At 42.2% G+C, this 18,093-nt stretch overlaps 1 protein-coding gene across 1 annotated transcript in view; it reads right to left on the reverse strand.

The window, feature by feature from the left end:
• The window catches only part of UST (uronyl 2-sulfotransferase), a 153,789-nt gene extending 146,561 nt beyond the window's left edge, over positions 1-7,228 (reverse strand). The window contains exon 1 of the mRNA XM_083856575.1: positions 6,686-7,228. Coding sequence (XP_083712701.1) covers positions 6,686-6,914 — 229 coding nt within the window. The 5' untranslated portion in view covers positions 6,915-7,228. The remainder of the gene's footprint in view (positions 1-6,685) is intronic.
• Between the last annotated feature and the right edge of the window lie 10,865 nt (positions 7,229-18,093).

The following is an 18,093-nucleotide window of genomic DNA, read 5'->3' on the forward strand; positions in this document are numbered from 1 at the left end:
GTGCTTATACCACGCTGCCATATAACCTGAAAGGAAACCAAAAAAATAAATTTTTGAAAAAGCTGTAGTAATATTCCTCTCATCAGGGACTGAATTAATCCTTTAAATCCCTTGTCAAATGACAAAGTAGGCAATATGAAAAAGAAACATGTACAGAGACGCCTATATGCAATTCCTGATTTCCAGACTGGAGTCTGATTTTGAAAGCAGAAAATACATTCCTGAATAAATGCCATTCAATTTTCCAAATATATTTAGAATATTATCACAACACATTCACACAAGCATTTTTTGCTATGACTTCACTGTACAGAGTGTTTTAGCCAGCCAGCACAATGTCATCCAGAGACCACTTAATCTTTTTGAAAGGAAAAGGCTTGAGTTTTATGACCTTGGTAATAAAATAAGGTGCATTCTGGTTCTGCACAGAGTATTTCCTGACATCACCTTGTGTTAGGCAAAGCTTTGTTAATCTTGCCATCAGACAAGCTGTGAGTGATGAGCAGTCTTTTAATAAAAGCTGCTTGGAGATGAAGCTCCTCTTTTTTATCTCCCAAAGAAGCTCACTTATAATTTGAGAGTTTAGTAACCTAAATGGAAGCCCAAACACATTTTATCTAAAAGATAATATGTATGGCTTCCACAACAGTAAAATGAAGAAGTTCAAAGAAGACAGAAAAGTTAATTAAGAAAGATACAGCTACAGACTTGTGATTTAGGTTCAGACCATCACTTTTCAAGGCTTTTAGGAAGCCGCTTCTAAACTCACCTTTCAGTTCCCTACAATGTTAATGAATCTTGAAATGTAATTAATTCCACGTGTATTTCAACTAAATAATCTCCTGAGAAGTCGGACCAAAATCAAAATGCTTCAGAGTCCAGAAGAGCTCACTTTTTTGAGAACAGTACGAAAAAAAAAATTTGTTAATACAAACATAACCCAGGCCTTTTTAAAGGTTTAGGCATCTGAGGAATGGGTATTGCATCACCACAGTCAGTGTCACCTACAGACCTGATTGTCTTTGCTTGAGTGTGTTTCTCCTACTCACACACTTGAAGGGCCTTCAAAACTGTAGAGGATTCCTGATCCATGCATGCTCAAAACATATTTGAACGAGACAACCCATGTAAAGGCAGCATAATGTCTACCTGCAAAAATAAAGCCTGGTAGGTGCTCCTATTTTTTTAGAAAAGCTTGCTCTAAAGAATTCTGTGCTTTACATCATTCTATATATAAATGCAGTATTACCAGAATAAAAACCCCAACCAATCCCTCTCAAAACACCCCAAAAACCCTATGGCTGTCCCTCCCTTCTACAGCTTATTAAAAATTTACATACAAAACACTGACATTTACTTTAACTGTTTTCTTTGGATAGTCGTGGGGGTGTTTTTTTCCCCTCTCTTAATAGGTTAACAGGAAAAAGTCAGGTCAGGAAATAAAGAAAACAAAACCAATCAAACAAAAAAATTCAACCACAACACCCTACCAAAATAGAGCAAATTCATGCTGTAACCTTGATTTAAATAAAAAGTGTCACTTGATGTTTAAATATTTGGAAGATTTTTGTAACAGCCTCTCCAAATACTCAGATTTCCTTCTGCTTCTTTTATGGTTATATTCCCCGATGTGCCTAAAATAAACACAACTGTTGCTCTGACAACTTTGAAGCTATCAAACCCATCTTGGCCAAAATACCTGAGAACTTCCAGTGTCATGAAGAGGGAGTGCAACATAGCAATTGTTCGAGGACATGCAAGTGGACACTTAAGACTTATTTTGCATAGGAAACCACAGGACGGGCAACTTTCACATGCAATCAAATCAGTATACTTCCACAGGCTCCTGGCAAGTTCAACAGGGGAAATGTTTTAATTGACATGAACAACAAGTTTGCACAGCAAATACTGAAGATACAAAGGTTTTATGTTTTTATGGGCCATTAGAGGGCTGCTACCAGCCCTTGGAAGTTCTCATTTCCGCAATTTGAAGCACATATGTATCACAAGTCAAAGCAGGGAAGAATAAAGCAATGCAAAACCACTGCAGTTGCAGGGGAATGGAGTCCCTAGAGCACTCACCAAAAGCCACTGGGCTGTCCAAGATTTACGATCTGTGTCTTACTCATCTAAGGGAAGACTCTTCTCACTTCCTTCCACTGCTGGAGTTGGTTTTCAGTGAGTGAGCCAGGATTACCTTGGCACAATCAACAAGCAAGACCTCATTTGTGTAAATCCCAATACTGCAGTTCATTCCTGGAAGCCAGCAGTTTTTAAACCTTCCTGTTTTCTGGAGCTCATGGATGGTCCAGGACTGGTATGCATGCCTGTATAGCAAATTTAAGCCTGCTGGCAACAGATGCACTTTTCAGTATCCTCCACAGATTCTTTAAAAATAACCCACATACGTCTATGCCCTCCCCAATAATTTCATGCTGAAAAACAGGGCTCTAGATTCCTCCTGATGGGATGACTACAGTGTGAAACTTGAGCCATGTCACTGTGAGCCACATCCAGAACAGACAGCAGAAATCATCAGCTTTCCACAGACCTTCTGTACTCTGAATTACCGTGAGCTTGAAGCCAGAACAGGATAAATAACAAAACACAACCTCATATCTACTACTCTACTCTCATTTGCTCAGGATGACTCCAGTATAAAAGAGAAGAGATGGTGATGTGAAGTGGAAATACTGAATACAGCTATTGTCTACCCTACAAACTGCCATAATGTTTTTCCAAGATTCTCTCCAATCAGTATGGCAACCAAACAAAAAGAGGCATATATGGACAAGACACCAGAGAAGCTGGTCTGGGAGAGAAAAATTACTAATAATCTGAATATTCTGAATACAAAAACATTCATCTTCCCCACCTCCAAAGAAAAGTTAATAGAACCAGCAAAATGTTCACACTTCATTCCTTTGAAAATAAATGCATACCTCCTCCACAGCATATGATGCAGACCTAATAAAAAAATGAAAGTTTTTCAAACCAAGTGTTTTCACATGGTCTTGATCTTCTTTTATGCACACACCTGCCTGATCCAGGTGTGATTTCTGTCCAGACCACTACTTAAGTTTTGTGTTGTTGCTCAGAAACTTCCTTTCAAGTTCTGAGGTAAAAAAAATCTAAGCACTCCCATCACAATAACGTAACTAAACATGAGCAATGCACTGAAACTCGCAAACGCAAACAAAAACTTTCAAATCAGACAAGACGACCCCTCCCACTCTATGAGAAATAGAGAAATCAGTATTCCCTTTAGGCTATCCCTTGGCTTCTGTAGATTTAAATACAATGAGGGGAACTGCAAAATTCACACATTGCAAACACGGTTTACAAAGTAACTGCTCATTTTTGTTTGGAGATGTAAATTTTAACACCATAAATTGTGGGTTGGAAGGACTACAAGGAAAGAGTTACTTGTACACTGAATCTGTGGCTTCGGGGGGGGGGGGGGGGGGGGGGGAAGTTGGGTTGTTTTTTTTTTACGCCATGAAACTCCCAGCTGCTGCATAAAACACATATTTACATGTATGGCTTTGGTAGTTTAGCAGGACAGGATGCCCAGTACCTATTCCTCCAAGCAGTTCTGTTAGCTCCCTGGAAGATAATAAGCCTTCTAGTTACAAAAAAAAGTTTCTAATTTGAAAGCCGTCCCAGCTGGATACCTCAAGGAGTACACACCACACTATTAAAAAATAAAACATTCAGCAATGTCACCTATGTGGATCAACTTTGACAATCCAAATGAAACTGCAGCCCAAGGAAGTATAAAGTCACTTCATAAAGCTGCATGCAAACAGACACCTTAATACCTAAAGTACATCCCACTTGTACGTAGAGGCAGCAGCACCACTTGCTTAGTGGGTACCAGGACTCCAGCCAGCCATGAGGACTCTGCTTCCCTGTCAGCCACTAGCCTGGTGCAGGATGTTAGCCAAGTCTGTGTCTCCTTAACATCCCAGATCACTCAGACACAGAAAGGAAATTCCTACAATAATTCATATAACAAGTGCAGAAGTTCATTAGCGGAGATTAATAGATCTGTCTGCTTTCTCCTGTGAGAATCCTACACTTCAAAAAAACCCCAAAACATCTTCAGTAAGACTGCACTCCATCCCCAGAGGCTCATCACGTTCAGGCACACACAACAAAGGCTTTTCTGCACTTGCTGAGCACCTCACAAAAATTATCATGACCCATTCTCCAAGACGCAGTGGTTTCCAAGCCTTTCATCTGCAGGTCTCAGAAGATTTTCCAGCAAACATGCAACTACTGGCTAGAGTTGTTAGGGTAGTAGATCCTAGTTTTATCTCCCCCATCCCTCAAAAGCAGTCAAAATGCCACAGAGGGAGAAGCTGAGTAACCCTGTGTTTCTTGCAGTTCATTTTCACCCAAGCTAAGCAACAGCTACCCCCAAAAAAGACAAAAATTTTAAAAATTAATAAAAACTTTCTTCTGAAAACCAGAGATTGTGTTTAATCCCACTAAAATACCAATCAATTGCAAACAAATCTTCTACCAGCGTGAGCTGTGCCTCTTTAGTCTAGAAAAGCAAAGACTGAGAGGGAATCTTAGTAATGCATATAAATATCTCAAGGGTGGGTGTCAAGAGGATGGTGCCAAGCTCTTTTCCATGGTGCCCAGCAACAGGACAAGGAGCAATGGCCATAAACTAAAATACAAGAAGTGGCAGAGCACTGGAATAGGCTGCCCATGAAGACTGTAAAGTCACCTTCTCCGGAGACACCCAAAACCCACCTGGATATGTTCCTGTGTTGACCTACTCTAGGTAACCCTGCCTTGAGATGGGAGGTAGACTAGATTATCTCCAGAGATGCCTTCCAACCCTAGCAATTCTGTGGTGGAACATTTACCAGTTTCCTCCTCATGGAGGAATTTCCTCCTAATTGTGATATTAAAGGGGAAAAAAAAAAAAAGTCATTAAAACTCAAGCCAAAATTGCTGTTGTGGTCGTGAAGTAATATCCAAAGCATTTCTTCTCCTCCTGTTTTCACTTGAATTTTCACTGACTTTTTACAGCAGAATAACATTATCTGGAAGGGACTTCTGTTCTCCTGGTTCTATTTCCCTGACAACACAGGGACAAATTGACTTGGGCTGTTCAGAGGCTTGTCCAGCTGAGTTCTGAATATCTACAAGGACATCCCAACCTTCCTGGGTAGCCTGTCCCAACATCTGACTCCTCTCACATTGAAAATTTTTTCCTGATATCTCATTGGAATTTCCCTCGTTGCAACTTGTGTTTGTTGTCTCTTATCCTACCAACTCTCCATGCTCTCTCATTAGTTAACTGAAGATGTAGCATAGTTTTCCCATAAGGAAAAGCAACACACGCCGGGAGGTATTCTCAAAATGTTCATAAAATAAGGATACATAGAAAAGGATCTGCAGGTTATTTTTCTGAAATACATGACCTGTATTTTTTTTGTAACCTAACATTGTCACTTATGGCTTGTACTTCTGCAGCATGTACCACCAAAGCCTCACCTTCACAAACAAGTAAAGCAGAGAAGCTAACGAGGTAAAAACTCACATCACAAACTACTCTGTAGTAATCCTCCTATACTGAGAAACACTCGGGGTTTGTTCCCTATTTCATATCATAGAACCACAGAATGGAACTGAATGGTCTTTAAGGTCCCTTCCAATCTAAGCCAATCTCCCCACTACGGACAGGGAACACCTTCCATTGGACCAGGTTGATCAAAGCCCCATCCAGCCTGGATGGGGACATCCACAGCTTCTCTGGGCAATCTATTCTGTTCTGGTGCCTCACCACTCTCATAGTGAAGACTTTCTACCTAACAGCCAAAGGAAATCTACCCTCTTTAGTTTAAAGTCATTCCCCCTTGTCCTACCCCCACCTGAATTAGTCCCGCGCATCCAAGGTAACCTCGACCTCGCGACAAACTCTTTTTCACACAACTTCTCTGCTGAGCAGGGAAGCAACACTTAGCGATGTGGACAGTGGCCACAAAGGAAAACCACGTGAAAAACTGTGGTCAGCATGAGGATGAGAACTACGAGCCACAGAGCGGGGCTTACATCGCTCCACCGGGCACCTCCTTCGGGGTTAAGCAGGGAACCGGGCTGGGAAAGCTCCAGGGCAGCTCCAGTGTGAGCGCTGCCAAGCACACCCTGCTCTCCAGGCTCCCACCTCCTGCACAAGGATGGATGCTTCGTTCACGAAACGCGTCTGGGGTTTTTGGTTTGGTCATTTGTGGTTTAGCTTGGTTTTTTGGTGTTTTTTTGTTTTTTTTTTTTAATAACCGCACCTTCTCCATCGGTAGCGCGCTCCCCTGCCCGGGGCAGGGCGCTCGGCGGGAGCACTGACAGCTCAGGGGCAGCCCCGGCCCGACCTGCCGGCAGGGCACCCCGCGCTGCCCCGGCCCCGGGCACACACAGAGCGGTCTGGGGGCTGAGAAAGTCTCGGGGAGGGCTCTGCTCTCGGCAGCACCAACTTGTGGCGGGGCGCGCCCCCCGCTCGGCTCCCGGGGCGCCGCCGGCGGCCCCACTCCGGTGTCAGCGCCCGTGGAGCCGCGTCCCGCCTGCCCTGCCCAGCCCCGGCCCCCGTCCCCCGTGAGGGAGGAGGCCCCAGCCCAGCCCCGCGGCGGGTGAGGGGGAGCCGCAACAAGTCCCCGCCGGCCGCCCTTACCCAGACAGTGCCGCAGGGCCAGCAGAAAGTGCGGCGGCCCCCCGTTGAGCTGGTAGAAGAAGGAGCCCGTACAGAAGAGCAGCAGGGTGCCCATGCAGAAGACGTAGTCGCGCAGCGAGAGGAAGGGCAGCAGCGAGAGGGGCCGCCGCTTCACGGAGCCCCCGCCCTGGCCCGGGCCCCCTCCCGCCGCCGCCGGGCATTCCCCACCGCTGGGCTGCTGCTTCTTCATCCTCCCCGCCGCCGCCGCCGGCTCACGCAGCCCGCCGGGGGAAGCGCATCCTCCATCCGCCTGCCCGCGGCCGGGAAAGTTCCCGGGAGCTCAGGGGATCCGTCCCGTCCCCATCGCCGGCGGCTCCCGGCTCGGCGGCGGGCGAGAGTCCCCAGAGCTCCTGCGGCGGCGGCTGCTGCTGTGGAGCGCCGCTAAGGGGAGGGGAGGGAGGTGGTCACCATCCCGCTCCCTGGGGCTCTTCTCCTCCTCCTCCTCCGACCGCCGCTCTCGCTCCCTTCTCTCCGCTCGGCCTCTCGCCCCGGTGTCAAGTTACAGCCAGAGCTCCACCGCCGGCCGCCTGCAACTCGCGGACGACTTATGCGCGCCGCCCGCCCCGCCGCCCCCCGCCCGGCCCACCCCGGCCCCGAACCCGCCCACCCCGGTCCCGCCCCGGCCCCGGCCCCGGCCCCGGCCCCGCCATGCGCCCGCCGCCTCCCCGCCAGCGCCCCCTGCAGGCCGTGCCGCCCCGGCACCCCGCACCTGCCCCGGCCCGCGGGCTCGCCCATGGCGCCGTGAGGGGCCAGGCCTAACGCCGCGTTATTAAAGTCCGCCGCCTTCATGGCCGTGTAATATCGTTCGTGGGGAACGAAAGGGACCGCTCTTCTCGCAGCTTTGCTGGGTGATTAACGCGGAGCTGCTGTCTGCTGGGGACAAGGCTTTAGACTGTGCACACAACATTATTTGACGCCCTTGTACTTATGGCTTGTGATACAGTCTCTAATTACTGGATCACGCTATTTTTCCTAGACAGCCGCTTTCGTGTGAGTGGCGGTGAATGGCATTGGCTCAGCGCTGAGCTGTGTAATGGGTTCATCCTCTTGATGCAGCGTGTGTATGCCCCCGGTGTGTCCTGATGGCTTGTTTGGAGCTGTTCTTGCTCTTGGGCATTGTCTGCTGTAGAAATGTATTGGATTCCCCCCTGCGGCTGCACTGCCAGCACAGCAGTGGAGGGAGGAGAGCCTGGGGTGGTGATGCTGGTTCACCGCTTTGTTTTATGGACCTGGCTGAAATCCTGCTCCTGGTGTCATGTCTCTTCATTTCTAAGAAACAGAAAAATTCTATCTGCTGTGGTTTTTAAGAAAAATTGGAAATCAGAAGTCAAGTGTAACTCACCGTGTAAGAAATTAAAAAGCAATTGCACTTCTCCTTTTAAGGCTTAAAAAAAAGAAGTATTCTGATTAGGGGACTGGACTCGTAATCTTTTCACACTTGCAGCTGGAAATCTTGCTCAGGAGACTGCATTCAGATGGTTTTGCCACTTGCCCTGAAAGGCTTTGATTTCTTTTGACTTTGATTTTTTTTTGTTGACAACCAGCAGCAAAGGGTAAAATATGAAAATTAATCTTGCTGGTGTGGATAAGAGCATAAAGACAGAGTCTAACAATAAAGAACCACTCCCATTTCATTCCTTTATAAAAAATACTCATATATTGCCTGAAAAAACAGACCTTTGTAGTTTGGAGAGGAATCTCCTGATTTTAGTTACACAGTTCTACAACATCAATGCACAGATGCTCCACAATCTTACACAAAACCTGTAGCAAAGGCAAAGTGAGGTATGACATATCATGTCTGAAAAAGAGAAAGTAACAGGATACAAAAGATGAACCCACTTTGGGCTAAACCTTCAGGGCTCCAGTTCACTTAAAACAGAAATAGCCAACGCCTTTCACCAGATACAGCCATAACTGATTGCATGGTTAAACTACCACTTCTTAACTGTCATGAATATTTCTTTGAAACACTTAGGAAGTACTGGGGGCTTACCATGCTCTGCTTCCATTAATATTTTAATGTTTTATATTCTTTTTAATACTTCAGTATCTACTGTCTTCCTTGGATGACGACATCATAGATTTGGTTAACAGCGCTAGTTGCTGTTGCGAATGATAAACAGATAAACTCTTACACTGAATGTTTGAGAAAAATGGATGCTTTGATGAGAAGACAGACAACACTTGTAAGGTGAATCAATAAATCTTTATTTTTCTGGTTGCAAAGAATGTCTTTGATCTCTAGGCAGAGATTAAAAAAAAAAAAGGATGGAAAAAGAGACGAATCAATGGAGCAAAATTTAAGTGGGAAGGCTGTATTGTGGAGAGTTCATGCCATATTTCTAAGCATCAACAGACTAAAAAAAAACATCTCTTGGGAGGAAGAAGAAATAGAAATCTTTCTTGTTGAAACATATGCTTAAACACGTAAATTAGCTGTAAAGTTATTTACTTTCATATATGTGAACTATCACACCTATTATTGCAATTCCTAGCTAGGAAAATGTGCAGGAAAATAAATAATAAATACTATTTACTTTGTGCTATAGCTTGATACAATGCAACTATTTTCCTAATTTTATTTTTCCCCTATTACTCATCTGCTTTAACAAAACCAGTATGATTTTGCATGCACACAGTGTAAAGCAGTTTATATATATATATATATATATATTCTTAAATTATTATGTTCTATTTACACAAAAATCCCCAAAGAATTCAAGCCTCACATGAAAGAAATATTTTGTTTTAAAAGCCAAGTATTGACACTAGGATAGGCCAAAGGCAAGAGTTTTCAGGCAAGCTTGTTTTGACTTGTAGAGGGTATGACTTACAATTTAGCCTTTAATTGTGTGATTATGCTGTTTTGCTCAGAGGACCACTGCTTTGTAAAGTGCATGGGACAGACACTGTGCAGCCTTTTGGTTTATGTTTAATCTCTTTGTTCAGCATATGTCCCCAGCCTTTGTTTAAAGCTGTTTAATCCTGCTTGTAATGTGGAATTATTGACATTGTAGCAGGCTTTTCTACAGCATTCATTGTTACAGCACCTTGAGCATATAATGAATGCTTATGAATTACGTTCATGAGATGTAGGGAACATCAACATTTTACTTATTGGGAAATGAGACAGAGAGATTAAGGTTGAATATGCCTATTAATTTTGGTTGCCAGCCTTGAGATGATTGGGGTTTGCCTTGATGAAATAGCATGATGCAGTGCTTTGTACGTTTGAAGCACAGCTCCCTGTCATTTCAGACACAGCTGTGAATGCTAACTGCTCCTACAAATCAGACCCCAGGCTCTCAAACCTGACACCAAGTGTAAAAAGAGCACTCGGTGGCCACCTGTAGTTCAAGTAATGCGCCTGACATCATGTAGGAGTGCTCTGGTGCTAGCAGACACAAAATCAATCATTTTCAGAGTGGTATTCACTGCAGCAGCCCTCATCCTCTGCTTGCCCTGACCTTGTGTTGCTGTTTTTCCTCCCCTTCTCAATCTAGTCTCAGCTCCAAAATCTTTGTCCAAATCTGTTTTCTTCCATGATCTCATCCAGACTAGGTCCAGCTTTTGCTCAGACTGGATCCCCCTCCTGGCTGCAATAGTTCCAGCAAGGGAGACTTTGTGAGCACAGAGGTACTTTCCCCAGGACTGGAAGAGGATGCTCCTCTGTACAAAGGAACAGAGAGAATAGCTGCCTAAAATTTCCAGAGGAGTCCACATTTGTACTGTGCTAGATATTCCTGCACTGAATCATAATTCCAGATGCATGGATTTGGAAACAAGTTCAGTGAGTGAGATGGGTGCAAAGAGGTTGTGTGTCTGACAATTCTTTGCAGAGAGAGTCCTCATTTGGCCAGATCAGGGTGGGTTAGCTACTGGCTGGTCAGATCTGCTAGGCAAAACATATTTTTCTTATTCCTAGGAGCATCTGAACACCTTTTAAAATTATTATTTCCTAAGTAAATTCTTGAAATAAATTCCCATTAAGCAAAATTTCTCAGCTGTTATATTTCAGACTTGGCGGTTTGTAAAGGTATAAATAACTAGAAAGGAATAAGATACAGACTGGACCCTAGTTTTCACAAGACAGTAAGGATAGAAGAAATCTAGATATAAGGCTTCACTGAGTAAAGGTTCACTAGTATAACAGAATGACGTAATGTCATCTGGGAAGCACCCATGAAAGATTTCAGATTTCAATTCCTCCAGCACTCTGCAATTCAGAAAGGGTTCAGAGTATAACAGAGTAATTGATGGAAACTATGCAAGCTTTATTTTGCTTTATTCAGCAACAGTTGATAATCTGATGAAGATGAAATAAGAATGCACCATACTCTTTCATTTCATACCTATAGAATCCTTTCAAGTTTCATCTGCCTTGGCTGAACTGGAATTGCAGCTCTCTGCTGGTGGTATTCATTTCTGTCCTTTGTGAAAGGTTCAGGAATATATATGCCCATGAAAAATGATAGTAAATATTTGAAGACAGGGAAATGAGTTTGTGTGCCAGATGGATACAATTTAGTGACACTCTGATGGAGCAGGTTCCCTGCAGAAGAGAAATTTATAATTTGTAATTGAAATGGTACTTGAAATTACCTTAGCCTGTTCTATCTATATCACTTAGAGTATGATGGACTTGTCACAAAAAATTTATTAATTTTAATAATTAATTTATTAATCCCTCGGCATGGCTGACTGTCTCCACAAAGTGCTACTTACAGGGCCATCTTAAGTCCTGATACCATTGGTTTTATTTGGTTAATTTTCTCAGAAAATGGGTAACAAGAAAATTCAGCCGATTGCTTTCCTTTCTAATCAGCATGTGTATCGTTCAGAAGGGGCAGTCAAAACTAGAAATAAAAGAGGAAGTTGTATAGTATATAGTCTTGATGATCAATCCTTTCCTCTCAGAAGTATCCACTCAGAACACCCCAACTGTGTTCACTTTGTGTCTTCTTTACATTGATTTTCGAATAGCAGTCTAATTCCTGCATTTGTCTGTGGAAACTGCTAATAAAAAGGCAGAAGTTTCAATGTGTAAACATGACTTTTCACACAACAGACCCATTAAAAACTACATTTGTTTAGACAGTTAACAGAGAAACACCATATGATGGACTGGACAGATTTAGACATATAAAGATGGAGACAGTCACGTGGGGAAAACACAGTACTGGTGCTAATTAGGCATCAATTAAAGTACATAGTTAGGCAGGAAGGTCTAAATCCAGGAAATGCAAAATATGTTAGAAACACACAACTACCTCCAAAATAGTTGGTGCATGCATGCAGCCCCATGCAGTGTTACAGCACTGCAACACCAGAGAGCAGCAGTGACAGGTTAGCACAGGGCTCTCAGCAGGACTAGCCAGAGCGGGCAGGGAGCCACCCTGATTTACCTCAGCCAATCTGGGAGACCTTTTACAGCTTCCCGTAGAGCACCACATTCTGTAGCATAGGAAAAACCTTCAGGGAGAAGTAAGCTAATACACCAAGAGGTGTGTTGGTGTTGGAGCTGGGAAGACTGTGGGAAGATGAAGTAGCTACCTAGTCTAGTCTGTATGGAACCCCAATCCAGATGTCTAAAACTACTCCTAAAATTAATATTCTATCTCTTGATATTATACTAAGAGTAGTGCCAGCACTGTGGTCTCATAAAATAAGGCAGACGTGGAAACAAGGTCTCACTTTGTCAAAGTGTGAGATGACTCTCCAACTTGTTTGGTTTTAGGGTTTTGGGGTTAGGGGCAGGGAGTGGGAGGAGAAGGGAAGTGAAAAGCCAAAGTGGAGTTAAAAAAAGAAGTGGGAAGCAAGTTCATATGGAACTGGAAAAGAGTGGTCCACCAAAGGTGCAGACAAAGATCCTACACCTAGTGTGGACAGGTGATTTGTACTTACAGAGGAGACGAATGAAATTATTTTCTAGTGGGGTGGGAAAAGAGCAGCTGATATGCCTTTAGTGCTTAGCAGTCTCAGACTCCAGATAGGATTTTTAAAGGTAGCTGTCTGAAAAACACGAGGTAAATCCCTCAGTAAATTTGGCCCTGGTTTTCTTCAGCTCATCTCAGACCTTATATATGAAAAAAGTCACAAGCTGAAAGTTATTTTACTGAATTATTCATAGACAGATTGGATGTAATCAAAGTATTTCAGAAAAACTGTTTGTTCACATATCAGAAAGTCATCTAATGTCAAGTTCTGTAGCATGGATCCCTTGCTTGGGAAAGTCATATTAACAAAAAATAGATATGCGTTGGCTGCTTTTGTATAATCTGCCACAGGGACATCATTACATATGTCATGTCAAATTTTGGAAAAAACGGTGCACAAAAAAGGATTTACACAGAAGATGGAGTTCATTGCAAAGCCTGTGAATCAGGCTAATCCATCTTCTAACGTCCTACAAGAGTGATGGCCATTCAGTGCATGTGTTGCATGAAACTGCCCGAGCTCCTCCTTTGGCTGCCCATGTCTTGCTGTTCCTAACCCCAAATCAGAAGCACATCATATTTCAGTGGATACAAGCTCCCCTCCTGAGCCACACTGGAGGGCTTGTCCCTCAGAACTGTTTGCATCTGATGCATAGTAACTTGGTCTTCCAGGCTATCAGCAAGGTTTTGACTGCAGAGTGGTGAGGTGGGGCTGAGAACTGAAATGGAAGGTCAAAATTTAATAACAGCAAGCCAACAGATTAACATACCACTTGAATACCAATATCTGATAATTCCCACCCCACCCGCCCGCCCCCCCCAACATGAGGGACTGGTAAACAGTGGAGCACCGAAGGTGAAAACTCTGTCCTGTACACAAGTATGCACACACATATGAAGTACCGAGAGGTGCAAAATGCTGACTTAGACTGGTTCAGGAAGCTTATTGCAACAACTCAGAGATTTCTTTTTCTAACTTAGTTTTTTGACTCATTTCCCATATGGTTATATATAGAATCTTGGGTTCCCATCCCTTCCTTGACACACACACATATAAACCTGAAAGTTTTGAAGTTCTTTGTAAAGTTCTGCTTTGATTCTATACAGTCAGTTTAGGAATTTTATTCAGTATCAGTTTGCAGAATAACTGTGGGAAATATGGAATTAAATTAATTTATTTAATTCAGTAAGAATAGCTCTCAAGTAATTAATTCTTGCTACTCTTGTAGTTTCATGTTGTTAAAATGTGAAATATGCAAAGCAGAAAGTAGATCTGCATATCATAAAGTATTTCCACGTTTAAATTAGATTCTTTGGCAACAGTACTTTTGGAATGTGGTATGCATTTCTTTTGAAACTATACAAAGTACATCTGGAAGATAATGTTTATGAAAATGCCTGTTGAAAAAGTATACTATATAAATCAAATATTTAGGACTTCTAAAGTAGAGCAATAAAATCTATAAAATGAATATAAAAAGATACAATGCAATTAACATAGTCATGAATGTTTACACAAAAATAGCAGCCAAGCATTTGCAAGAGAAGAAAGAATGTAATTCATTTATAATGAATAAAGGCAAATAAATCAAAGTCTCCTTGCTCAATTTATTGAGTCCTATTCAACACTGGGACTTCCTCTGGACCCATTTGATTTTTGTTCAGTCTTTGTCCAGAGCCACATGACTGGAGCAAAACTATGAATTGCTTTAAGCACTCCCAGATGCTGAAGTTGTCAGTCTTAGATCATACCACTTCCAATTCTTGTGGAAAAAGAAAGCATGTATTCTCATTATATCGGCCCTTCAGCTGAGTAATCTCCTGATTTAGAGACTTGAGTTTAAAAAACCAGAGTAACAATTACAATCAACTGGTCTGATTTCTGTTGCTTGATGAAATAAAAAAAAATTACTCTGTTGTTGCTGCTGGTATTTTGTTGGCACTATGTTTTACTTCCCTGTCTCTTGCTGCAGCAACCTTAGCAATTTCAGTGGGACTGCATGTATGCTGCTGATTGAGCTAAGCCAGACTTCAACATCACACCTTGTAAAGGGAGCTCCTATTGCCCTAATGGGAGGCTCTTTCAAAAGATGTCACATTTTTTTCCCCTTTCTTTTTATCTCCAATTAACACAAGCAGGCTCAACCATATGTCGTTTGCATTTTTAAGAACAGTACACTGTGTCTTTTGAAGATCCGCTTAAATGCTGCTTTTTCATATTCATAGCATAAATCAAAAAGACTATGTATGTTTGAAACTGTATGAAAAATGGTAATTTACTGGAAAAGAAAGATAATTTTGCCTTCTCCTGAGCCTTTATTTTTTATTTCATGATATTTATCCATGGAAAGCAGGCTGTTTCAAGGACTGTCTGTGACAATCCCTGCTTACACCCTCAGATGAGTTACAGTCCTCTTACATTTGTAGTCTTATGTTGGCTCAAGGATGGGAGATGAGAGATGTGCATCTGGGTAGGAAATCTCACACGGAATTGCATAATGGAAACCCCCAAATACATATGGAGATTATGTAGTATGTAAACTTCCCCTTCCTTCAGGACAGATAACCAGAAAAGGGTGGCAGGATGAGGCTATTGCTCCAAAATCTGCACATTGCACCAGCTGCATCTCCACTTTTCTGGATTTCAGCCTGTGTTCCTTGTGCCAAGCACAACGTGATAAAGAATTATTCTTGCTGCAATCATCTGTGTCTGATCCAAGGTCAGGAAAAAACTACAACACTGAATTGCACATGTATGAAATGCAAGCGTTGTGGAAGAAATTATTATGCCCGATAAATGTGTGATTCTCCCATTGAATTCAAAGATTTGATTGGCTTGTTTGTGTCTTTAAGAGTAAAATTTTTCCTCAAAATTACGTTTTAATAGTTTAATTGTTATTGGCTTGAGTGTTCTATCATAAGCATACGTTTGTGGATCCTATAGCTGAGGATAAACTGCACCTTTTATCTTCATTCGAACTCCCCTTCCAAAGGACAGCCTTGTACCTCTAACTGTTGTCAAGATGATGGAAAGCTAAAATTTTCCCACTCTGCATAACTGCATGTAGTGCTCACACAAATGATCAAAATGTCTGTCTTTTCTAACACATAAATGTGGTATGTTTGTTCAAGCCAGGGGAAGTAGGTGCAAAGGTGAACACTGATGTCTTGGAAATTCTTCTCGTTTTAAACAAAATCATAAATATTAGGTGGAAATAAATCATGATTAGACCAAGCTCTCAGATAAAACCAAAGAAGAATGTTTATGGTAGGGATGAGATGCAGCTTTAGAAAAAATAGGGCAGTCAAAAGTTGGGTCGGGTTTGTTTTGCTTTTTTAAATTCCTGATGCTTTAAGTCTAGCTTCAGAAGTGTTGAAATGGCTTCATTTTTAGCCTTTGGACTTACCCCAGACATGATCCCTCACAAGGACAAGTGACTGTGTATTGTGTATGTATACAATGGACTAACTGTTAGACTAATGGGGGGCTGCAGGAGGTTTCCATGGCCCCTTCATTAAACTAATGACAAACATTCATCTCTTATTACAGGGGATACATTCTCTTCCATTTCCCTTTTGCAACTCACTGTACGTTCTGTTTTTTGCAAAAGCTTTTCAAATGTGTTCTCTGGATTCTTAAGGGAATATATGATGAAGACTCTTATTACCTATTAATTACTAATTAAATTTTCTAATACTAATAAGCAGCTGAAGTTCATGTAACTGCACCTCATCCTATACTATAGCTGAGACATTTCAACTTCTCTAAGCTTGCTGAAGACGGTCCCACATATTTACTGTATCTCAACTGGATGGATGTTCCTTCCACTGGGATGCCTCTACTTCTCACCCCCTGGCCCTGTTTTAGGGCTTTTCCATTGAATAGACAGAATGTAAATAAGAAACCAAAGCTAGAAGGGGGTGACGACAGTAATTTTACAGAAGTTTCACAGCTGAGAAAATTCTGAGAAGTCAAAAAATTAATATAGTTTCAGAAGACTTGGATAACATTGCTTAATGGTGGGAGTTATTAAATGAGGAATGGTGAAGGCACATGAGTCCCCACGTGCTGTTTTTCTGCACAGCTCAAAATCTTTGTATATTAAAGCAGGGCTGGAAGATCCCAAAGATGTTTGGCAGGGTGACTATGAAGCATTTTATAACATTTACATCATTGTCTTATGTTTTTCAAGGGAAATTACTCATAGTGTGATTTCTACAGTAAGTAGAAATCTAGTCCCTCCTGCAGCACTGCACGCTAACTTAGAGAGAGGAGAGATCAGCTGATGACAGCAAGGTGAGAATTCTCAAAGTTTGTGTCTCCAGTGTCTCCAAAGTTAAACTCTAACTGTCCTTTACTGAGTGAATATGAAAACGTGTTAATGCTGTGGGGATGTCTGTGGTGAGAAGTTGAGATGAGATGCTGAACTTACTGTCCACAGCTCAGTTCTTTGCTTCAGAGAGGCTGACAGATGTTTGCACTCCGAGCATGCTTTGTAGCAGTCTCCATGTTGAAAGGAGTAATTCCATACCTGCTTTGGCAGTGCATCCAGCTAGAAGGGATTTTTGAAGAAGTTGCTTCAGGGACTGCAGTGCTCCAAAGAAAAGTTTCTGAGAAAATATCAGAAGTCTTGAAGTGTGCAGAACACAGCCATAATAACAACAAAAGGGGATGAGCTGTATTCTTGCAAGCAGATATAGTGCTAGTTGAGTGAAAGCAAAAGGAAGGAGATGCTAAATAGGAGAAGAATGCAAAATAAAAGTTACAATAGGAAAATTTCCAAATTCAGAGCCCCCAAAACTTTCCATTGCCACTATTTTCCAACAGTCTTCATTTTGGTAAATATGAAATACACATAATGTCACTTTATCTTTTAAAGAAGACACTGAGTATCAACTAAACCTAAACTGCCACTGCAAAGTTCACTTCTGAGCTGTCACCACTGGGTGATGCAACACATTCCTTGCACACTTGAAAATAGTAATACAAGATTTATCAGGAAGAAAGGACTGGATCTTATATTAAAAGCAAGTGGTACATTAAGAGGTAAAGTAAAGCCTACAGGAATTCTGCAGTGGTTTGTTTTGCCATAGAAAGTGAGAAGAAACTGCTGTCATTGAAACTGTCAAGTCCTGTTGGGATTTGGCTGGCTGGCAATTGAAGGCTGCAAATAACTGAGGATTGAAGAGTATTTTAAGAAATTGCAAATGCATCATGTTCAGAACATGTGCAATTTTCGCAAAAGCCAGACACAGAAAATCTGACACAGTCCCAAAACACAGGCTCTCTGGCTAGCAGAGTGGTAAACATGCTGCAAAGGTAGATAAAAAAAGGGCTCCATGTGGAGCCCACCTTCCTGTAACTTTGTGCTTATTTTTTAAATTTTCAGTTTAAATCACTCTTTAAAATAATTTGAAACTTTTATTTGT

This window comes from Zosterops lateralis, assembly GCF_965231275.1.
Source record: "Zosterops lateralis genome assembly, chromosome: 3".
Classification (NCBI taxonomy): domain Eukaryota; kingdom Metazoa; phylum Chordata; class Aves; order Passeriformes; family Zosteropidae; genus Zosterops; species Zosterops lateralis.